We start from the raw sequence: 24,253 nt of genomic DNA, 5'->3' as shown, positions 1-24,253 counted from the left end.
GGGTACCAAAAGTTAATTTTTCCAGTCCCTGAGTTCCTTTGTAAATTGAGCATTTAGGTCTGTGCTTCCCTCCACGGAAGCAAATCAGCAGACACACACACATAACACATACAGGGTGAATTCACCCTCAGCAGAGATACAGCCTCTCCAAAGCACCTCACTAGGTATCAGGAAGGGATACTTCTTCTTGCTGACACCTGCAGTAGATTTTTATAACTTGCAACTTTATAAAATGAACCCTGAATTTGCTGAAAACCAGAATGGGGTGGGAAGAGTTGTTATGAAGTGAAGAGGGGGGGCCGAGTCACTACGAAGTGAAGCAACAGGTACAAGCAGCAGAAAGAAAATCACAGCTCCAGCACTGGAGTACTGATTATTTTTCCTCGCTAGCAACAAACTCTTGATGACTTTAACAAAACACAATGAAAACGTTGAGACTGACTCATTTCTGACTTGGGAAGAATCTAAACTCCTCCTCCCTCCGGTGTCAGGGCGGATGAAGATGGGTACGATGCCGGTACCGTCCCTATGGCGGGCCGGGGCCGGAGCATCCCTCGGGCACGCCTGGCTCTGGCTCAAATGATTCAGAACAGTGCCATCTGCCGGGGCCAGGGGTGGGAGGGAGCTTCCCCCAAAGGTCTACTGCCTGGTGTTTTGCTCCTGTTCGTCGGTGTTTTGACAGACGAGGCAACCGTTGATGAATGCTAAAGATTTTAGAAGTACCTTTTGCATTTCATTAAAATACCTGAGAAAATGTTTTCTAAAGGTCAAACTGCTCCCTATGCTCCTCACTTTATTTTTCTTTTTAATCATGAGGGAGACAAAGGGATTTTTTTGGTTGTTTTAATTGATACTCTCCAGTGCCATAAAAGCTCAATCAGTAAAGCACTTAAGCAAATGCTCACCTTTGAGTATCTAAGTGGCTTCTCAGATGATGGTGGAAATAATTGCATTTCCTCAAAGTCCTGTAGAGTGAGATGGGAAATCAGTGTAAAAAGGAAAAATATCCTATTTATAAAAGTAACTGTCCCTTCTCCACCAAGGAATCATGCAGACATATTCTAAATTCAGAATCATGCATGAAAAAAATAAAGCAATGAGGAGACTATGTGAAGCAAAAATTCAGTTTTAATGTGAAGAAAATATATATTGTAAAATCACTGCTTGAATTGGAACTAATAGAAAATGGACCACTTAAAGTCATTAGCAAGTTAGTATTCAGCAGCTCAAAAATTCTTAATTATCTTTTTTAATCATTTATAGACTTTGCAGAAATGGTTCTTATAACCTCAAACACTTCCTAGATTTTTTAATGTACTAATAATCTCTCTGCTTGTGTGTCTAAGAGCATCAAGAGCAATAATAATGCTAATTTTACAACCACTATACCAGTTCTAGTTTTACAGTTGAGAAACTTGGACACAGAGAGAGTCAAAAGCTAGAATTTAAGCTGTGCTTATTGATTTTGGGTGACCAACCTGAGTTACCTATGGAGTCTCAGATATAAAAGCTGTTTGCCTTATCACTTCATGGACTGTACAAAGAAGCTGAAAAGAGAATAAATTTTGTAAGAAAAATAAAAGACTTTCATGAAATTATCTTGCTGAGGGGTTTTTGTTTTGTTTGAAGAAATATATTTTTAGAACAACCTGCAATTAAATTGTGGACTTCAGTGCTATATTTTATTAGAGATATCAAAAGTATAAAAATATGTTCCAAAAGGATTATCTAAATTCATAGATACTCCATCAAAGAGGTACAGTTCTATATCCTTGTTTTTCAGAACTGCCTTTTACAGTCTTATGTATATCCAAAGTACATTTTCAGTCAGTTCCTGCATCAGTTGTGTGTGCTCAGCACCACCACAAATCTATCCCTAGATCTTCCATCCTGTTCTCCAGGAGATGTGATACACATCATTAGTGGCCAATTGTGATCATCTTGTCTCAGCGCTCACTGCCACATCTACAGAAAGGTTCTGGGCACCCATGTGCAGTATGACTGCCTCTGTAGGTAGCTGGGGAGTCTCGAAAGACCAAGTCAGCTTCTTCAGAGCAGTGGAAGTTGCTTAAATCCCTGGTATCCAATTTTTGCCAGCACATTTGACTAAACCCCAATAGGACAGGATTTCCTTACATGCTGGTGATCCCTCAAGCATCGAGTCCAAAGGAGAGCGTCAGAGCATGCTCCCAGGAGAAGCTTCTTGCTTCAAAAGGAACCTATTGCTTTGGAATGAAAGACTTTCTAAAACTAGGTTGTTTGAGTTAGGATGTGATGAGTGGCTAGAGTTGTTATGGGAAGCTGTATAAAATGAGAAAGATAGGAGTCTTCAATATCTGCCTTGGCTGCAAGCAGGCCCACAAACACCTTTTCCAACCACATAACAAGAGTCACCCAACAGCACTTGCCATCTGTACCAGATCCAGCAGGTTCCTACATCAGTTTTTCCAGCATACTGTGTGATTTAAGATCTTGTTAAGGAGGAAAGCAGTGAGGGTGTAAACACAAAAGGCTACGTTTAATAAAGAAATAATATATCACGAAAAGCAGTTGCATGGTTATGAAGGTATCTGTACTGATCTAAGAGCAGAGCAGGAGTGCAAGCACAAGAAAACTGTCAGGAATGCAGATAGAGACAGAGAAGCTTTGGAGATCAGCCAGTCTTTCTTATTGGGAAAAAAAAAATAAACCTCATTTTACCCTTGGAAGGTTTGAATCATCAAAGCACAGTGTCTTTTTCCCAGGAAGGGAAAACTGAGTCCATCTGGGAAAATAGCAAGAAATTAGTTGACTTTAGAGGAAAAAGGGGGACTATGATTAATATTATTTTGTATTTTACAGGTAAAGTACATGATATTACTCTTTATCACATTCTGAATTATATCACAGAACTGACAGGAACACCTTTTTCTGGGAAGTAAGCACGATGGAGAGTCCTGAGGCATGCGTCAGTCTTATACAACATACACATATACATGTACATAGTCATGTATATGCCTATACACATACATGTATATGCCTATATTTTGAGCCCAATAAGTACACCTGACAGTACCTCTTAGCACCAATGGATGCATCAAGGGACAAGATTTTAACTTGTTTATGGGATTACTTCTTGCAATGTGCAACGCAGCTGCAACTGACCTTTTAACATGAGGAAAATCACACTGCTGGACAGTTACACTCACCCTGCTAAATTTAATCCCATGTATTTTTATGCCTCTCACAAATAGATAGGATTATCACTGGGAGTCTTCCACACGTGGGAATCAAATGTATTATCATGTCTTTAAAGATGAGTGGATCTGTCACTGATGTCCTAAAGCGAATGTAGTGCCTGGTTATCTCCCTACTAGCTCTCAGCTGCTCCACTCCCAAGGCAGAGGACGTTGCTAATAATTTTTAGATTGCTGACTATGCCCCAGCCGATGTTACAGGATAGTCAGGCTGAACAAACCTTAGGGAGCCTAGCCAAGGAGCAAGCATAAGCCTGATGTACTCCCCAGCTCAGCTTTGCTTTTCCACCTCTGGAATGGAGGCAGTATGCATGATGGCAGCCAGCGCATAGGGAGGTTCCCAGGATACTGCTGACCTGGCTTTCCCCATGAGTGTAACCCACGCCTTGAGTGCAGGCTTGTATCTGCAGAGCCAGGAATCGCTCTCTGGTTCTCTTTTACTTAAATATATCACTCCTATACACCATCTGCCTACAATCAAAATACAACATAAACATAGCAACAAAATCCACTTATACATTTAGCATCACATATCCACTGTGATATATTACGGAGTCCTGGGCCTTTCAGCAGCCTACATCTGAGTTTACTTCTTGCAGACACCAGGGTCAGGACAAGGCAGCTGGTGGGTGCCCAGGTCACTGAGATGGGATCAGGTAAGACCTGAAGCCCTTCAGTTTGATGTAGCCAGAATGCTTCCTCCTAGAACAGCCCTCCTGATAGTGCTCCAACCCACTGCTACTTGTTTACTGACGTGTGGTAGAGGCACACTGGCAATCTTCATAAAGCAGTGCTGGATGCTTTTACATGCTGGAGAAGGAAACAAGTAGTATACAGTACACAACCCTGCTGTACAGCAACTAATTCCAAGTATTCGTCCCTGTAAAAAAGCTGGTGGAAGCCCTGCCAACACCAGTCACTTACATAGAGGAGATTATTTGCTTTGAATTTTGAGCGAGCTTTAACACGGAAAAAAAAAATCTTTATTTCTGACCCACTTTTGCACTTATATGACGAAGTGCTCACGCTTCTGACAAGTGTGAGAAGGCTCCTTATATGAGTGTTCTTACCTTACTTTCTGAATTAGATTTGCTAAGTGTTGGCTGCCTGCTGGTGAATGTGAAGTGAAATCAGCCATCAGTTCCTGCATACCCTGTTCTGGGACAGCAGCTTTGGGTGCTATATCTTGAGATCAGTCCCCTGTAGTTCTGGAAGATGATGGAAAGATTTTAATATATATTTATACCTAAAACTGTCACATGTAATTGCATTAAGGTGTCAGAGCTATTTCCTGCATGCATTGGGATGTACCTACTGTCTTTGCACACTAAAGAGACGTCTGAGTTACAAACATAGGATCCTTCAAGCAAGTCACAGGCTAATTTAGCGTATTTCCAAGACGTTTGCCCATGGCTGACAGATATGACCCACTAGGACATTTTTTTGCCCATCTGGAGGGAAGCCAGATTGGGGTGTCCAAGGTAATTAGACTCTTATGCTCAGGCAACTAAATTCACATAACCCTTATGCTGTGCTGGCCCCAGATTAGCCCATCCCTACACCCCAGGAATAGCTGGGTGTTGTACAGCCCCTCCACAGCTTCACCACCAACCACAAACTCTGTGGAGCCAGCAGAATCTGTTGCCTTCAAACAGCCATGCCACCCCTAGTGAGTCACTGGAAATCTGTGTAAACTAGTCCCAGGATTTTCCAGTTTGTTTTGAGGTTTACAGCAGAGCCAGGTCTAGCAGAGCACAATGAGCATGGCAAAAAAACATTCAAGTGATAACGAAGAAGTTAAAGGAGTACCTTGCAGTTATGTAGAGATATGTCTTTGTGGTTTAAAAATATGAATACTTTTTAATAGAAAGCTGTGCTTACTAGTCATGTTCATGGGCTACTCACAATGAAAGTGTAATTAAAACTCACAGGCTATGCAAGAAAGGGAAAAAATTAATAGCTTATTTTGAGAAAAAAAAAAAAGATGAGTTTTATCCTCCAGCTTTTGGCCCCACAACAAAACACTACACAAATGCATGACTTCAATCATATACCAAAATTTTAAAAATCAGGTAAATAAAATCACTAAATTTAATCCCATGTATTTTTATGCCTATCACAAAGAGACAGGCTTATTACTGTGAGTCTCCCACCAGTGGTAATCAAACATATTATTTTCCTTCAATTAACTTAGAAAATCTATGCAGTTAACTGTACAGAAATGATCACAGACACATATAAATACCCAACAGATTGTACCGCTATTTTAATTTGCCAAATTTGAAAGCTGGCACATACACCAGTACTCACCGTGTAAGTATTATATACTCACCGTGGTATTACAGCAGAAAGAATAAAATTAATGTTGAGCCTGAAGCATATCACGTCCAGATCGTGGCCATTTAGCCATCAAAACCTGAGAATGGTCATGGCTCATTGGTTGAATGGCACGTCATTAAAGTACAACTCAAAAACGTTTAGAGGCATTCTTACATATGAAAACACCAGGCCTGAAGAAACAGTACTGTCAGGTAGGTCACCCAGCAGTTAATTGCCCAGGACCTGGAGACGTGGGCAAGAACTCCTATCTCAGAGCCCCACTGTCACATTATAAAAATGACTGATATTCCACAGGTTGCACTCTGAACATCATGTGCAAGATAGACTGAAGAATTCAAAGCTTAGACAAGAGTCATCGCATGCTGATTGATGGCCCTGTGTCACTCTGGTTTATGGGTTATGACCACTGGAGACTTCAAAATGAACTAAGTCAAACATAACAGCATCCTTTGCTCAGTGAAGCAAGGATGCAGGACTCAGAAACCAAACTGTTCTGTCAAAAAATAGAATATTTAGCTCAAAAAATCTGTCAGACTTTCAACACTTTGACAGCTTCCATATTCCATGCATGCAAAAGCAAGTCTATTGAATGCAGATAAAGCATCCAGAATGTTTCTTTGACATTAAAAATCACTAACCTGGTATATTACCCTTAAATAATTCACACGACTCTTTTATGTAGGTCTCCCTCTCTCAGATGTTCTATAGAAGAAACATATTCATTAAAGCAAACAAAAATAAACTACTAAACTGTCCTTACATACAGTATCAAAGTATGCCAATACTTTAATAACACTGATGAATGGCATATATTAACTGAAAAAATAGCTATCTTTTATGCACACAAATATCTAGTGCGTCCATCCTATATGAGGACTGTCATTTATTGTGAAAGGAGGGATTTTTCTGAGCATGTAAAATGAAACATATTACATTAATGGTCATAATTACCCAATCCTTCAAATTCAGCCATACTTGCTGTAAGGACATCACTTTGGAAGATATTTACTTTTAATTTGCAATCTTCTGTTCTTTAATTTCATTAGGAATCCTTATGTCTTACATCATTCTTGCTGAAAAAGAAAAATCACATAAATTTGGATTATTAAGATTTTGCCATTTGGAAAGTGCAAACAGCATAACATTTATCAACTCCTACCAAATTCAACAAAAGAGTTTTAGATCAGTTACAATCTAAATAAGCAATCTAAGGAAAGACACATACCCAAAATCATAAAAGAGTAAGTGGCCATAATTTTCTTAATTTTGTGCTAAAGGCACATATAAAAGATTTCAACTGAGGCCAGAAGCAGCCTCACTGTGGAAAGCAATTGCTTTCCAAGAGACTTTTTTTCATGACAATTAAAGGAGTAAATAATGAACATTATTAAGAGGTAAAAAGTTTCTAACAACTCACAAAACATGCTGTCGCACTTTTGCCATTTACCTGACTGGTCATTTTTTATTTCTATAGCTTTCTCGCTTTGCATCTGTTTTGACTTTAAACTCTACTTTTCTTGTTGGGAAAAACTGACAGCAAGATCCTGCCCTTCTGTCTTGCAGATGACATGTACAATTGTATACTTCAGCATCCCAAGGAACAAGGCTGGAGCTGCACGAACAGAAAGTATGACACAAAGTACGCACAGAACCAGAACCTCATGTGCCTCCTTTACAATCTGTGGATAAAAGGATTGTCCTTTATGAAATATGATTTAGAGTGGAAAAATTATCTGCTTAGTGCAGAATTTTTAGATGCTTGAAGATTTTTTAAAGCTTTACACATCACAATAGTTTTGAATACTTCACCATCACAACCTAGCTCTTCTCCCATTAAATTAAGAGATACATTATCCTACATTTTTAAGGAAGCAGGATTAGCCATGCACTTTAGAAATGAGGCTATTTAAGCAGGGTTTTTTTCAGACCTTTTATACAACATTTGGTTGGACAACAAAGATTTAGACTAAGGAATTTTCTTTGTTTCTACATTTACATACATTTCTTTATATACAGAGATTACTTAAAATGTACAGTTCTGAAACAATTTTATTGGTAGGCACATTACCATACTAGTCTGGATCTAGCTTGCCTAACTTCAGGAACTTGAAAAGCATCTATGTTAGGAGTCTCGTTGCTTTAGCTACCCCAGTTGTTACTAGAGGTAGACATCCACCAAGGTAATTCAGCTGCATCTAAGCCTCCTGATACCATGCATGTGCAGTATTACACATTCAAAGCGAGACCAATTGCTACTAAAATATGGAGGAAGTCCTGCCCAACATGTCTCATTTAATACAAACTTAAACTGTATGATAATCTTACTAGCTCCTGATAGATGTCTCACATCTGTAATACCCTGGTATGAGAAGACAGATTGTCAGACTTGACCAATACAAACTGGCTGTTCAGAAAAGGCTTTTCTAATAATTTTTCCACTATGGAAGAGTTGCACAAGAACAAGAAGAAGAAATGTACCCACTGGCTTTATAAATACAGCCTTTGACATCTCAATGTTTGTTTTTGCCTCTGTATCTTAACAGAAAGGAAGCAGAAAGTTATGTCTTAAAGCGTGAGAGCTTCTTCCCCTTTAAAGCTGCCACAAGGAGTAGCATAGTCTCTGGCCTGCCATGTAACACTGAAACACTGGTCATTTATTTCTGAACGGTGTTAATTCTTCATCAAATGTTAACACTCCCATTTGGTTTTATGCCAGTGTCCTGAAGGAAACAGGTTAACTGATTCATTGACCCATGGGAATTAAAAGACATGGCAACATCAACAGGCTTTATGAATCTTCGACCAACTCCTCTCCTCCTAGTTATATACAAGTGCAATTCTGTTGATGTGAATAGCATAGTCCCCAGAAGAATTACCAAATGAGAAGAGAAACAAATCCACTAAAGTGTGAGTAGACTTTTATCAATAAGATGAAAAAAATCTAAATGAATATTTAAAAAGGGAGAGGGCAGGCAGATTTCCCACTTAACTATTCCCACCTGCATCAGCTCCAGTAACACCACAACAAAGAAGCTCAGTAGGACAGTGAAGCATCTGGAAACCAGCTGTTGCTAATACCAGGCAACCTCATCCTGGTACTCATCCACCTGTTAAAGCGTTCTTTTGTTCCAGGCCTAGGAAGGGGTGCAGATGTCAACCTGTTTCAACTGAAGATCATTTCAACCACTTAAAATGCCTTTTTGATTGAAAACGTGAACAACTTCTCAAAATAAATACACTAAATATCTTAAAAATGTATACCATTAAGGCTCCACCATTGTAAATTAAAGCTGGCTTCCTGTATCAGAACAAATAGGCAAGTGAAACATATATTTCTTTACTTCTGAAGAGTATCAGATTTTATACTGTTAATGAATGTTCCTGATAAAATGTTGGTGGTTATAATTCAATTTTTATACTCACAAGAAGACCAACTAATAATTTTTACAGCTTTGCTTTCCCTCACTGCACTGTGTTTACCTGAATAAGGTCTTTTTACAACCATGCATAAAGACAGTCACTGCCAAGAGAGAATTTTTTATAAATCTTATTAGGAGAGGTTTCTTATTGCTCAGGTATGCCACTAAAATGTTCTTTCTGCCACCTAATAAGAATTCTGACACATGAACCTATTGTACTGAAGAAAAATGACAGCATACACGTTCAAATTTTGCTTGTTTGTAGCATCTGGTTTCCTTTCTTTAATTTGTGACATAGTCATACAAGGATTTCCTAGAACCAAGCAGCACTTGACTCAGGAAGTAATATTGTTGGGGCTTGCAGAATTTCAGAGAGGAATTTGGCTAATGATCACAAGGTCAACACTGCATGAAAATTTCGAAGCTGCTTTCTGAAGCTTCACATCCAGAGAGATTTTCCTGCCTCCAAACAGATGTTTGTAAAAAGGAAACTGGAGTTATAATTTGGTTGGATAAGCAAATGTCTTCTGAACTGAGAATGGCAGTCTTCATGCAAACAAGTCCCAGCTTGAACAGCAGATGTGCCACTTAAGCAAAACTCAATTTAATTGTTCCAGATAAAAGGTCAAGATGTTTTAGCGCCTGAAGTAGCACAGGGTAGCACTTGAGCACCCACCAGTACAGCCAAGAATTCAATTTTCGGTCTCCAGACTTCAACTGTAAAGAAGAAGTGCATGTTTCATTTCAGAAAATAATTGTAAAAATAATTGTGCAAGTCTGATTGTATTTTGCCCTGACCTTGCAAGTGGCCTGTTGAATAACTTCACTTAATGCAAGTAGAGGCGCTCACAAAAAGCTGTGCTACAAAGCAGATGTTGTCCTGAATAGAAATCCTTTCACATCAGTTCAAGACAGCTGCTAAAAAAAAACCCCACTATTACTGTGGCATGAAGCTTGTATTTGGATAAACATAAACGCAACACATAATAACTTATTCTGCTTAGAAGAACTAGAATCCCGGGTCCAGCTTTAAGAACAAGATTCATCTGCTGATACAAAGGAATCAACAGAAATCTATGGTCAAATTACTTCTTCTTTTTTTGAGTGCTTATTCTGAAAAGCATTTCTGTCCTACTTTAATTTCACAGCCGCAGGGCAGGCTGACACGAAAGGATGGTGAAAATAAATTACTTTTCCACTTAGCACCACTCTGAGGAAAAGGACCGTAAGTGTTCATTTAGCACTTGCTCATCAAGCCATGCATGCCTGCTGTCTGGAAGCTTGGACACGTACTCGTCGCCTGTGATCCATAAGCTAGCTCTTTGGTTATATCTGCTCTTGGGCTGCATCTGTTTTCACTGCCGGTTGCTCATCACAGAACAAACTTGAGTCTTGGCACATCAGTCTCCTACAGCATCTGGCAAAAATTCTGGGGCTTCCTTTGGGAAGAAACAAGGATACAGCTGTGTCAGGCACCTTAAACTAAACAGTGCTCCCAGGTTCTCTAATGTAGACTTCTGCTACACCCATGTGTAGGCCTGAGAACATGAAGAGCTTCTATCCCATCTGTATCAAGGAATGCTGCCGGCATTAACATTGTCCACACTGAGCTTGCTACCAAAGTGGAGTCTGCAGCCAGCTGTGTATCATGTATTAACATGCTAAGTAATGTTTGTAAGTGAATTCCATCACTTGATATATATATCTCTATCTCAAAATATATATGTATATATATATATAAAGCACAGCAAGCTCTGTAACTGTTTATAACAAGTTTCCGTTTTGCCCCTGTGGCTCTAAACTAAACCTCATTTACAAGTGGAAATGTGTTATTCTACATAGTGAATACTTGACCTTTTATTTCTATAAAGTAATTTCCAGAAACAACTCTAAAAGCATTAGTGCCACTGACAGGGTGACACTGCAGCATTTCATATGCATATTGTCTTGAGAAAAGTGTCTGGGAAAAGCTGCAGGTTTCCAATTAAACTTTATCACCTGACTATGCATGCCCACAATAACAAGATTGCATATTAATACAACTGTGACCCCAACACATGCAGAGCTGGTCAGAGTTAAGCACGCTGTGGGCTCCAACACTTCCTCTAGCAGGAAACTCTGCTGGAGAGAGGCTACTTAAAGCAAAGAAATATCTGGAGTGTGATGGTAATGGAATATTAAGTGCTTTACTGATAGGGACTGCACTCAGGTATTTGCTTAAATGTGTTGTTGAATTAAAGCTTTAGGACTTTTCATTCCATGTTTACACTTAACATTTCCCTTAGTATTTATTCTGCTATTACATAAATATATCTGTGATGATTATCTCAACTGTAGCTGGCTGCAACCCAAATATTCATTAAAAATTCATTAAATAACCAGCATAGGATTGACAGTACTGTTCCTATTTTACAGATACCTGCAGTACTGCTCCTGACAACATATGGGCTGTGACAGTCAGGAGTCTATGACAGGACATACTTGTGGTTAACTAGATGCGTCCCACAATACCAAAGTCTTACTTTGCCTAAGGTGCTTACCAACTGATAGGTCAGTTGAATTCAGCCACCAAGAGATGAATCCAGACAACCAGCTTTAAAATTCAACAAGCCTGAAAGTGAAACCTTGGCCTGTCCAGACTGTTCTTTTGTTTCTCCAGAGTATATGCATTTTTCTAAACGAGAAATACAGGTTAGTATCTAAGGATTTGAACAGCTTTCGAGTGTATTTAACAGCTTTTGCAAGAAGGACTGTGTTTTGTCTAGCAGAAGGAAACGGGAGTTTTAGAGAAATGTCATACAAACACTAAGCATAACAAGGAAGAAAATTCTTTCACTCAAATGTATAGCTACAGATTTCAATATAGATTTTAATTTATAAGACATAACACCCTAGATAATATAGATAGCTAAATATAGGCAAAAACAGATTAAAAATCATAATATAGTGCTTGACACTGATGTAGGATTTGTAGCCTTCATCCACTTCAAGTCTGATCCTGCGCAAGTAACAAACACACTTTTTCTAACATGATTTGAAAGTCCTACTGTGATTCTTGATTAAATTTTAAATGCAAAAATAGTCAAATCCAACATAAAAATTAGAACAAAACAGCCTTCCATGCCTTTAAATCATTTGTTAGTCATGTCCTCTAGCCTGAGAGATTTCTTGTCCAAGACAAATTTCTGTCAGGTATTTTAAAAATCTGATGTAATTCATTCGGTGAGTTTTTGAGTTTCCCACTTCTTTCAAATGTTCTTTCGCTATATACAAATGACCCCTGAAACACTCATTGCAGCGAGAAAAAAAAAAAAAAGAGTTAATACACAAATATTAAGGCTTTCCATTAATATCCAAAAAGATAGAAAATAGAACTTTTTGCCAGAAAACTCAACAAAGAATTATCTTCAATAAGGAATATTCTACTAATGATTTTTTTTAAAGTGAAAGTGTCAAACAGTAAGCGGAAACATTTTATTTCTTAGATAATCCCTTTGCATTGTTTTTCAAGCTAGAAAACCTAAACCTGATTTAATAGGAATGAAAGAAGCTATTTTAAAGGTGATCTCACTTAAGAACAGCAAAAAACCAACACAGACCCAACTCCAGAGTCTGGAAGCTAACAGAAGAAAACTGTGTCATTATTCGTCTGCTTTCTTCAAGTTTTGACTCTACTGTAGTGCTGTTTACCTTTGCTTAACTCCTTTCAGATGTTCTAGTCAGTAACATTCAAGTATTTACGCTCATTCATACAAGTAGCCATATTAATGTCAAGAACAGCATGGTGTGACCATGGATAGCCATGAAACATAGCAGCAGGATGCATTAATAAACAAAATACAATACAATACAATAAAATACAATAAACACAGCATGTTTTACATGAGGAAACACTGGCCAGCAGTTTGCACTCAGGAAAAGGTTAACGGAAACTTGGAGGAAGCTCTTTGCAGAGAGTGCCTGTTCTTTTTTTTTGAGTGGCCCAGTAAACCATGATCTCAGACCAGAAACCCAGTCCCTGGGCCAGCCAGTTCAACTCTCACCTCCCTGTTTCACAACAGGACAAATGCATCATCCCATTGCATGCTTCAAAAGCAGTTTTAAAGCTACAGGCAGTGGGTTTCAACCTCACTCCAGCTTATCTGGCACAGTGCACTGTTCATAAGCTACTCAGATTCACAACTACAACAAAAGAGAGCCAGTTGATAAGCAGCTCTTTGTTTTTTCTTTGTTCAGACACACCAGCTGATGTGCTCTGGGGATTACTGCATTATCAGGATGGTTGCATAATCGTAAGGGGAATGAATACCATTTTCAAACTAGCAAATGAACTTCCAGGTGTAGATATGAGAAGGACAAACAGAATTGTCACAGGCTTAACACAAAGAGGAAAACAGCAAATCCTCCCACGACAGAACTTGGAAGCAATGGTCACATAAAAACAACAAACCAACAAAAAAACAAACAAAACAATAACACAAGCAGAAGAAGAAATAATTATATCTTAACCATATATTTTCTGCTTATTCTGTGCTATTTGTTAGTTCTGTCATTGCCAGCCTTTGGAATTAAAACCTGATGTCAAAGCCAGAAAAAGATCAAACGACTGGCTTAAAGCCAGTCAAGCAGTCTTCTTGATTTCTTGGTTTGTTTCCTGATTCTTTGGAAACCTTTCCTGAAATCATAAAGGGAATGCTGAACCAATTCACTGACTTGCTGAAACCAGAACAATCACCCAGCCCCTCTGCTAGGACCCCCTGTGTCTATGATGTTAGTTGCGGCAGGAAAGTCATCGCCTGTATGGGGATTCCACCAAAGGGTGGAATTCTGTGGAAATTTATTCAGTGAAATTGAGATAAAGAAGCCTTTTTGCCTAAATTCACCTGTGTAAATATCAGGCATCTGAACAAAGCCAGTTATAAAACTAAAGGCTGGCAACCCCAAAGCCGATTCTTCCCTTCTTGAAAGAGGTGCACATATCCAAGAGAGAAAATCTGCTCAGGCAGATGGCAGTTTGCGATTTGGGTCAGGAAAGCTTCCATAGGTCCTTAATATTTTTTGCTACCATGTAGTCCTAGCAACACCACTGTCTGGACCAGCACAAGATGAGAGTCTCATATCTAAAGACCTTGTATCTTCTTGTCTGATCAGCTCATCTTGGGAGCCATTTGTCTGAGTGCAGACATCTAGAACATAGCTACCTCTGCCCAAGCTAGTCATCTCTATACTTGCGGCAGAGAAAGGAGCACTTCTGATTGTATAGCAAAGATTTAAACTAGTTAGAATCACTGAATAATGCAAGTTGGAAGGGATCTTTGGTTTCCATTCTGGTCCAAAACCCCAGCTCAAAGCAGGGCAAATTAAGACTGGTCTTGTTCAGCTGATCAGATGAATCACTCTGGAAATGTCTGTTTCTCCCAATCAGCCGTAAAGGCAGCCTGGATTTTTCATTCAGGGTTAAGTATCTGCATTTGTTTCCTTTTAAATTTACACATGAATCCTGCTCTGAGCATCCATACACCCAAGGGATTAATAATATGAGTGCTGTGATAAGCACAGAGCATAGCAGTCATGGCCACAGCAATTCAGAACCAGCTGAAAGATGCCCAGACACTGGTTATGAGGGAAACATGAGTGCCATAGACACTTAAAGTCACTTTGGGCATTTATACCTCCTGCTGTTCCTCATTTTCAGTGCTCTGAGATCCATGGTATGACCATGTAAAAGGATGGTGGGAGGCAAAAGATAAGCATCATATTCTCTACCTCTTCCATGAAGACAAGAAGGAGATAAAAGGCTGAAAGTATGTTTAGAGCTCCAAAATCTGGAATTGCAGTAGATTCCACCTACAATCAACAGTTTTCTGTTATAATCCCAGCCGCATCAGTAAATCTTCCAATAACCTGATCTTCTCACCCTGACAACTGCAAATTTAACACTATGCTTGATTTCTTTGTTTTACCTGTCTCAGTATCTTAATCCTCCTTTATTCTCTCTGCAGAATCCAAAGAAAGAAATTCAGAAGATTCTGAAGTTCCTGGAGAAGAACGTGAATCAGGAAGTTCTAAACAAGATAGCCCGTAACACCTCATTTCCAATAATGAAGGAAAATCCTACGCCAAACTATACTACAGAGTTTCAAGGAATAATGCATCTCTTTGTTTCACCGTTCATGAGACAAGGTACTGAGGTTTGTTACTGTCATTGACTGTGTCTTCCTGGTTGTCATTCTGTTTTGAAATAAGCCTTGAAGTACAAGTATCTAGCGAATCATGGCTAATGGGCTTCAGGAAATACTGGGAAATTAATATTTTCTCTTTTTTTGCTTTGCTGTTTCTAGGGATTGTCAGGGACTGGAAGAATTATTTCATTGTGCCATAGCGTAAGAAATTTGATGCTTATAAGAAGAAAATGGTTGATAACTTTCTTAGTTTTAACATGTAATTGTGATTATTAGCATGAGAATTACCCTCTGCGATCTTCAGCCTGCTCCATTTTATATATTTTGCTTTTCCTTCACAAAATTCCTGTGTCCCTAGGAATTTAATGTCCCTCTTTCACACATTACTGATTTTTCATTATCATGAAGTGTAAAAATTATGAGGAGGTTTAGGTTTCCCTGAAGAAAATAACTCTCCTGGATATTTCTCATTCATCCCCCCCCACAGTACCTTTCAGCATGGACAAAAATATTTCAGACGTGCTTTGAGATTTTGTCTTTCTAAAACTGTAGGTGATATTGCTGGCATTTTCAAGTCAACTTCTAACAGAAATTAGGAACCAATGGGAAAGAAGGTGTCAAAAGAGTGCAGCAGGTGTGGTATTATACGTTATTCACATGTTGTACAAATGTTGATCAATAAGTAACAATAAACAAATTTAAAAGTGGTCAAGTATAAACACGAGCACATAAAGTAAACTCTTTTCTTCTTCTCTCATTTTAGGCCAGATATCATAAACTCCATTGAGATGAAAGCAACATTTCCAAAACCACCGAACACCCATTACTTCCTTTAAGCTTGTGGGAAATTAACTGAAGTGACTTGTAGCCCATTTAATTACTCTGTATGTCAGAGGGAAAACAACATAGACTACAGAAGCTGGAGGAAAATACTGTCCTAGTCTCATTTAGTCTAGTTCAGTCTAGTTTAACAGAGAAAATGTTTGCTGGGAGTACTTTCTCTTTGGCCTGTGGTGAGTTCCAAGCATTTAGTAAGAGGAGCAGCTGTCAACATGCACAGTCCATTTCAGGCTACCTATTTCATAATGTCTAAAATTAATGCAGTTCTCTAAAGGGCAGCAGTATCTTGCATCAAGTTTGAAAACAAATGGAAGGCTTCCTACTAAACATAGAAGCTACACTGTCAGTTCCTGGCCCACCGAGTTTCCCCCAAAATGCGGGAAACACTGAGACCAGAAACATACATTTGCTACACTAGTGCAAAGGCAGGCATTTGAAGGGCTTTAGGTCAACAGAAATTCCTGCACACAAAAAAAAAAGGATGTCTCAGTAAATTGACTGCCTGAGAAAAAAAAATTATCTGGCAGAAGTACTGCTATTCATCACAGGAAGGCTAAATATCAGCCTGGGGAGCTTTCTGCTGCTTGTTTGCTTTTTGTTTATGATTAACTTGATATGCTATCTTACTATTGCCAGTATGAGGAAAAGGCGTTGCCTGCTCTTGGGTTGCTCCATGAAACCATGAGTCACATCAGTGTGTCAATCCAACCCTCTTCACTCAGTGTCATAAGAGACATCAGTAAATGGAAAACACACTTAACTCACTAGCTTGCTGACATTTTATGAGTGGTGCTGCACAAAAGGTCACACAGATAACCTATTTGCTCCTCCTTTGAAATTGCTGAACCTATCAGAACTGCAAAATGCTGATGGTGGCTGAAGCCTAGTCTGAAAGGGAGCTGCACAGCCACTGCAAGGCTAGAGGCTTCATAGAGTAAGGGAATCACATTGGGGAAGTCACCTTTGCTCTCACTTCCTTAAGTAATGCTTCATACAGCTGCAGTTCAGCTGCTCTGAAAAACAGATAAAAAGTAGCACAGGTCAGAGTGCAGTCCTATTAAAAAAGGGGGGGCAAAAACCACTAGATGTGTGGCTACATAAAAAAAAATGGCTTTTCTTATCCTGTTGATATCCTAATATATATTCAAAGGTGGAAATGTTAACCTTTATGACAAAATATAGCTTGCAGAAGGATAGAAATGTGGGATGTTTCCACTTTTTATGCCTTCTCAAGCCACCATAGCTGAGAGAGATCAACCTGTGGATTCAGTCATAATTTGCAAGATGTTATTGATTGTATCAGAGTAAAACAGGGAACACTGAATTGTTACCAGTGAAAATGATTGCATCTGTACTTACTAAGAAAGTTTGGGAAAGGGGTTAACAGCTGCATACATCCTCCGATAGGCCTGGAGACTACCCTGGTTTTAGTTTATTATTGACAACATGCTTCTGGGTATGACACGAGCCTACAGCTACAGCACCCTTAACTTACATATCATTTGTCAGTTATGTACAGAAGAGCTTTAGAGGATGTGTTTGTATACAGAGATTGTTTACTAATACCAACATACATTGGTAAGAGGTTTAGTTTATTTTACACAAGATACTGTAAATCCATGAGCATCTGCAGAAGGAGAGTGTACTTATTCAGGCAGATTTTAAACTACATTTTAAACTACTGACAAGCTTCTGGTGGAAACAAGTGACTCTCTTTATGGCGACAGAGCTCTGTATAGAACTGTAGTTGACATATATCCTGAATATACACCTATGTTTTATTTTCATCCAGTTACCTAGGTGCATGATTTTACTAACTTTCTTACACAGATGCAACTTCTATGTCAGATAAAAAAGGACTTGTGTCAGTCCAATGCGATCCCACAGCAACTTCTTCAGTGTCGCTTGTTTCTTCCATGAAAGTGCACCCACAGAGTTCTGATAGCAGAGAAACTTTGTCACTCATGTCTAACAAATGTTTGAAAAACAGTGTTGCTTAATAAATATTAACCGTCCACATGGTTCTGTTCTGTAGCTGTGCATTAACAGCTATCAAAACAAATCCACCCAAGGAACAACTGAAGATTCCTGCCTCGATACAGATTGAACAGGAACTCCTGTTATCATTTCTAGGGTAGTCATGACCACTCTTTAGCTTGACTGTCAATAGCAACTAGGGGAGCCATTTTACTTCCATCTGGAATGCAGACATTTAAGAAACAGAAGGAAAGAAGAAGCAAGCTTCAAAAAATTAAAGAAGGAGAAAAAGAAGGGAGCTGTTCCAATCTTCTTAGCTAGCATTCAAAGACAGAGAGACACTGCTTTCCTTTCAACTACGTTTACCATAGACAATCTGTTTCTCCAGTTAGGTAAGAGACTGTGGACAGGAAGTAGTTTTTATTTAATTTGTCCTAAACATATACACCTATAATATATACATTGTATAGTTTTTACGATTTATGTCAACATATTCACAAAGAGCCTTATCTTCGCAAGGTTAGTAATTAATTCTGGCACTTTCCTGAGGTGCGTTAACACTGTATCTTAAGCCTGTACTGAAGCTTCCATTTCCATCACATCCTCAATGAGTAATGGAAGCCCTGTCAGCGTAGGCTGTAGGTGAGCCTAGAGGCACATTGAGCAAGTTAAGCCCTTCATACTCATAGGATGCAACCAAACTGTGCTACCAGACCTAAAGCCATGGGCTTAGGCTGGATAACAAGGCTCTGCTGCCCTCCAGACCAAGCACAGTCTTAGGCACTGTGCAGGTGGATCAGGAATGTTGTCACACAGCAGTGTCCCATGGTTAATATTGAAGAGGCAAATTACTCACAGATTATTTTGCAAGGGCAGTTGGTATTTATCAGCACTGTGAGCTCAGACTGCCTTTAGGACTGTGTGAAGGCTCCCAGTTGAATTATAACCGTCTACCATTACCATGGAGACAGAGGGATTATGTTAACACTGGGTCCTGCTTTGTCCAGGCAATATAAGTATAGGTAGAATCTTAGGTTACCCATTCAAAAATGAAGGTAACTAATTTTGTTTGCTTGTTAAAATTAGGCCTCTTGATTCACAGTAACTTGTTATTGTACCATAACCTTCATTCATCTGTATTTGCTACTATCTCTGTGTGTGGTTAAAAGGGCTTTTACGTTAACAATGGAACAGTCTTTTATAGCCAGACCCAACCTGAAGTGCTCAAACAAAATGTTAATTTCCTGGTTTTAGTTTTACACAATCTTTCAACAGGCTTGGTGGGCTTTGTGGATGAGTAATAGAACACCAAACCTCTTACCGGTGTTTCCTATAGCGTTTGAAGAGCAGAATTAAGGACTAAATACACAATTTCTTTTTTTTAATACCTAATCAAATACTTAACACACATAGTAGCATCAAGATAAATGCAAAGGACAGTATTGCCCTTGCATCTTATTTACTCATATAAACATTTGGATTAGCCTCCCCTTTTACACTTTCTTAACCTTTTCACTGTTCCTGTAGGCTTTACCATTCCACTCCAGTGGGAACCTACTGAACCTGAACCCAACCCAACAAAATGGGCACTCTCAGCCAAATAATTTATGGTTCATTTGCATGAGGCAAGGGGAATCCTTTAAGTTTACAAACTTAGAAGAATAGTTAATACTGTAAATTCATATCCTGCTTTTCTTTATACTAATTTGGCATGCAGAAAAGCCATAAAAGTAGCTCAAAGCAAGAATGCTGACTGGCCCAGCATGGCTCACAAGCAAGAGAGTTTGTGATCTTCAGAACCTGCTGTAAAGGCAGATTCTACAGCGGCAAGTATTTAAAACATCAGCACTTGTATGCTGGAAACACATTCCTCAGTTGCAAAATTACAGTAATTTTCTCATTCTGTGCTCTTCAGAATATTCTTGCAGGTCTAATAATTCCAATGACAGTGAACAAGCATTTGCACCCTGCCTTGATGTAAGGGCTAATTACAGCACTGTAGGACTTGGCTTCTCAATGAAAGCAGGATTTAACATTTGCTATGCTCTGCCTCAACAGATCTCATAAACATCTTGGCAATCTTGTTTTACATAAAAAAATTATACTTAAAAAGATTAACTAATTATCTTTTACAAAGATAATAAAATAATGGAGTATAAGAAGCATATAAATTATTCTTGTTTTTCTCCCTCATCTTGTCTCAAATTAGCTGCATGGAGTACTTATATTAATTTACTGGCTCCTTCTGGATAGGTGAGACATACAATTCTTGAACTGTTTAAGAGAATCATGCAAGACTATTGCTGGTATGAACTGGTATTTTTCCCCACAAAATATGGAGAAACTTGTACTATACAATGTAACGAACTGAAACAATCAACTATCAAAATTCTCAATCTTTTTCCTTCTATTTATTCTAGAAACCTTTTCAATTCTTCTACCATTCCCTAGCCAGGATAATTTGCAATTGCTGTTGCAATTCAGGACCAGAATGAAAGACTATCAAAACAACCTTTTACAACAATTGTAATTCTATTGCACAAAATGAAGGGGATGTGAAGGGAGAACTGGCCTGTCTCTGTCAAATACCTGTCTCACAGAAGTAGGGAGCTCTGGGGGCCGGGGCTTATTGCTCCCTAGCCAGGATCAGTTTTAGAAAGCCTGCAGTGAGTGAGACAGTAGTTGACTGTCTTCATCACAAACACATCTGAAGACCTTTATGTGTCTGCCTTGGACAATCTCCAAAATCAATTTCCTTGCAGGCTAAGTCAAGAGATGACTCAAGAGTTGGATCGTAATACATTTTCTGAGGACTGACAGAAGGAGCAAGTTTACATGAAACCTTTTTTCTCTGGAGTTTTCCAAAAGAGAAGGTAACCTTTCCTGCAGTGCTCTCCCCAACACCCAGCTTCAGCTGGGGCTGACCTGGAGGGACAGAGCTGTGCAGTATAGCAGAGCTCAATGTCAAAAGCTTTTGCTACAGGGTGGTTTTGGAAGGTCTGTATCTAGAAGGGCTCTTCTTGAAGTTGTGTAAAACCCCCATGGTTAGACCACAGCAGCACAGGCGTAGGTACCCAGTTCAGTCTCCCAAAGCAGATGGGGAAAGAAAGAATTCAACAGTTTAGTGCCCTGTGGGGCTTCTAAAAAGTACAATAATAGATAAAAGTAATGGAAAAACAGCTTCTTGTGGTTTGTTTAGGGAGATCTGTTTCTTGTCAGCAACCTCTGTGAGAGATGGAACCATATGCTCCTGCTGCAGTTGTGTACCTGCATAGATTACAGTAGAAAAACCCACATATATAATATACAATGAATGCATTGGAGGAAAGAAAAAGAAAGACAAGGAAATCATTTCTGAGGTGTGTGTGAAGAACTCTGCCTTTTGTCACTATTTGCTATTTGAATTTTTAAAAAAGAATGACAATAAGCGGACTTGGAAAAATGCAAATTACTTTTCCCCAAGAGCAGCATTTTGACTAACATGATTCTTTTTTTATTAAAATAAAACTGTCTCATGACACCACACTTCATTTCATGCTATTCGGTATTTATCCAGTGAACTGTAAATAGAATAATAGACCTATATTGTTTTTCCCAGGCAACTTCTCATTAAAAGGCAATTACTTACCATGACATGCCAAAAATAACTCAGGCACTACCAAAGTGTATGCATGACTACAATAAAAGACGTATGCACTTTAAAATAGGTAATGAACACCTACCTAAATGGTCATAAAAGTGTCTTTTACAAAAAATGAACTACAAGCCATTATACTTGGCTTATGCTGCTTATTCTGGTAGTCTTTCACACGCAATGTTTGATAAACAGAATCACAGAATAGTTTAACTTGGAACAGACCTTAAAGCTCATCTAGTTCCAACCCCTTGCCATGGGCTGGGACACCTTCCATTAGACCAGGTTGCTCAAAGCCCCGTTAAGCCTGGCCCTGAACACTGTCAGGGAGGGAGCATTTACCGCTTTGGGCAACCTGTTCCAGTGCCTCACCACCCCCACACTAAAGAACTTCTTCCTTATAGTTAAACTAAATCTCCCCTATTTGAGTTTGAACCCACTGCCCCTTGTCCTATTGCTACAGTCCCTGATGAAAAGTCCCTCCCTGGCATCCTTGTAGGCCCCCTTCAGATACTAAATCATAGAATCATAGAACAGTTTGGGTTGGAAAGGACCTTAAGATCATCTAGTTCCACCCCCCCGCCATAGGCAGGGACACCTCACAGTAAACCGTGTCACCCAAGGCTCTGTCCAGCACTCCATCCTTGTCAGGGATGGAGCACGCACAGCTTCCCTGGGCAACCCATTCCAGTGCCTCACCACCCTTACAGTAAAGAACTTCTTCCTCATATCTAACCTACACATCCCCTGTTTTAGTTTTAATCCATTACCCCTTGTCCTAGCATAATATTATAACCTCAATAACTTAATCACCCTGTGCTTCCATGAAGATATTAAAAACAGGGTCTTCAATCCACCCGTGCCTGCGGGCGCACACAGCTGTTCACCTCCTCACGGTGAGAGTGAGACACACGTGCCTCCTAACACGCTCCCCGCATTCTCAGGTGCCCTCGCAGCAGCTCGTACCCCCAGGAGCCCATCAGCAGGGGAAATGGCGGTGGCGGCCGCGCTGCAGTCGTACCCCTTCCCTTCTGCCGCTATCACTAGACGGAGAGCGTGCTGCTGCCAGCGCCGCCTGCACCCCCTGGCTCGGGCCAGTCGGGTTAGCCTCCGAGGCGGCCCGCCTGCAGTACAACCCGTGCCACGCAGTACGGGCCCGGTATCGCTGCCCCACGTGGCGGCCCCCTCCCACCCCTCCCCGTTACACCGCCTCGCAGCAGTAGGCGGGCCGGGGTGGGTAGGAGGCGGGGCTCAGGTGACGGACGTTCCCTGACCGCCCACCGGCTCGGCGCTGCGTTACTGGCGTGGCGTGCGGGGATGACGGAGGCGGAAGTGGGTCGGGGAAGATGTAGCGGTGCTGACAGCGGCTGCGGTGCCGCCGCCGCGCTCTCCCCGCCCCTGCAGCCGAGCGGCCCCGCCATGGAGGTAAAAGGGCGGCAGGCGAGGATGAGGAAGGAGGGGGGGAGTCGGTAGCTGAGGAAGGGGGGCGGGGGACGCACGACCTTGGGCTGCAGTACGCGGTAGGTGTGCGCCAGGCTCTCCGTCCTCCCCGCACCCCCGTTCGTGCGCAGCCCTCCAGCGGCGGCCGTTGGCGCGGGGTCAGCGCCTCTCCGCGCCTGCCCGCGGCGCGGTGCAGCCCCGTTGGGCGGCTGCGCTGAGGGAGGGTACGATGGGCGGCCCGCCTGCACAGGGGATGTGGGTGGGAATGGGCGCTCTGATCCCGGCCCTGCGGCAGTGTGGGCGCTGGTGCGGGCTCCAGGGCTTGGTTAGTGCCTCGGGGAAGGAGGTGGGCATGTCATCCTGTTGGCACGGCTGGCGGAGATCAGCCGGTGCCTAGTCACAGGAAAAAACACTCGGATGACAGTCAGTGTGTTGCGTGGTTGCTCTTTAAAAGTACCCACGGGTCAGTAAGCGTTCCTTTTCTGCTGAGATGATCTCATGTGTTCACAGTATGTCAACTATGAAATGCCTCCCAACACAAGCAAGTAAAATTACCGAAGTATGTGTATCTAGTAAACACCAAGGCGAATCCAAAGGCAGCCTTGAAGAGGTTGAAACACCTACATGAAAGTAACTCACCTGGATGGTGAGACACTGGCACAGGTTTCCCAGAGAAGCTGTGGATGCTCCATCTCTGGCAGTGTTCAAGGCCAGACTGAACGGGCCTTTGAGCAATTTGGTTTAGTGGAAGGTATCCCTGCCCATGGCAGGGGGGGTGGAGCTAGATGAGCTTTAAGGTCCCTTCCAACCCAAACCGTTCTGTGATTCTATAATTCTGTGGTGGTTTCTGAGCTGCATGCACTCTAATAGAGGTTTAACTCCTCCGCTGGCTGAAGTAATAACTCAAAAGGTGTTTTGATGTTACTTGGTATGAGTAGAGTTGGTGGTGTCTAAAAGTTGCATGCTGCTCAGAAAGTCAGTGTTTGTAATGGTCCTTACTGCCACAGTTTGCATCAAAGTCTAATATATTGCATTTATGTATCTGTTAGGCTTTCTAGGAGTATGTTAAGCTATTGCAAAAGTAAATGGTGGATAGCAGTTAAAATACACAGAACATGATAAACTGGCTTAGAAACACCTTAGTGTAGATAAAGTAGGTTTTAAATTAAATGTGTGTGTGTATAT

At 40.5% G+C, this 24,253-nt stretch overlaps 1 protein-coding gene and 2 long non-coding RNA genes across 5 annotated transcripts in view; 2 read left to right on the top strand and 1 right to left on the bottom strand.

Moving 5' to 3' along the window:
• The window catches only part of LOC134157717 (uncharacterized), a 339,144-nt gene that overhangs the window by 286,648 nt on the left and 28,243 nt on the right, over positions 1–24,253 (top strand). The window lies entirely within an intron of this gene.
• Positions 4,207–23,058, bottom strand: LOC134157716 (uncharacterized). The gene is made up of 6 exons (XR_009962435.1): positions 22,929–23,058; positions 16,865–17,025; positions 10,289–10,430; positions 9,236–9,712; positions 6,586–6,649; positions 4,207–4,444 (listed from the first exon to the last, which is right to left on the bottom strand). It is a non-coding gene; the product is annotated as an uncharacterized LOC134157716 (long non-coding RNA).
• The window catches only part of GCC2 (GRIP and coiled-coil domain containing 2), a 28,698-nt gene continuing 27,333 nt past the window's right edge, over positions 22,889–24,253 (top strand). Inside the window, exon 1 of one of the 3 annotated variants that reach the window (XM_062606954.1) lies at positions 22,889–23,053. In XM_062606954.1, coding sequence (XP_062462938.1) covers positions 22,946–23,053 — 108 coding nt within the window. In that variant the 5' untranslated portion in view covers positions 22,889–22,945. The remainder of the gene's footprint in view (positions 23,054–24,253) is intronic. The other 2 variants (XM_062606952.1, XM_062606951.1) reach the window with 2 other exon arrangements.

This window comes from Pezoporus occidentalis, unplaced genomic scaffold (assembly GCF_034315485.1).
Source record: "Pezoporus occidentalis ecotype Australia unplaced genomic scaffold, CSIRO_AGI_Poc_V1 ctg99, whole genome shotgun sequence".
NCBI lineage: Eukaryota > Metazoa > Chordata > Aves > Psittaciformes > Psittacidae > Pezoporus > Pezoporus occidentalis.
The sequence above is the reverse complement of the archived record's forward strand: the minus strand, read 5'-3'. Positions and strand labels throughout refer to the sequence as shown.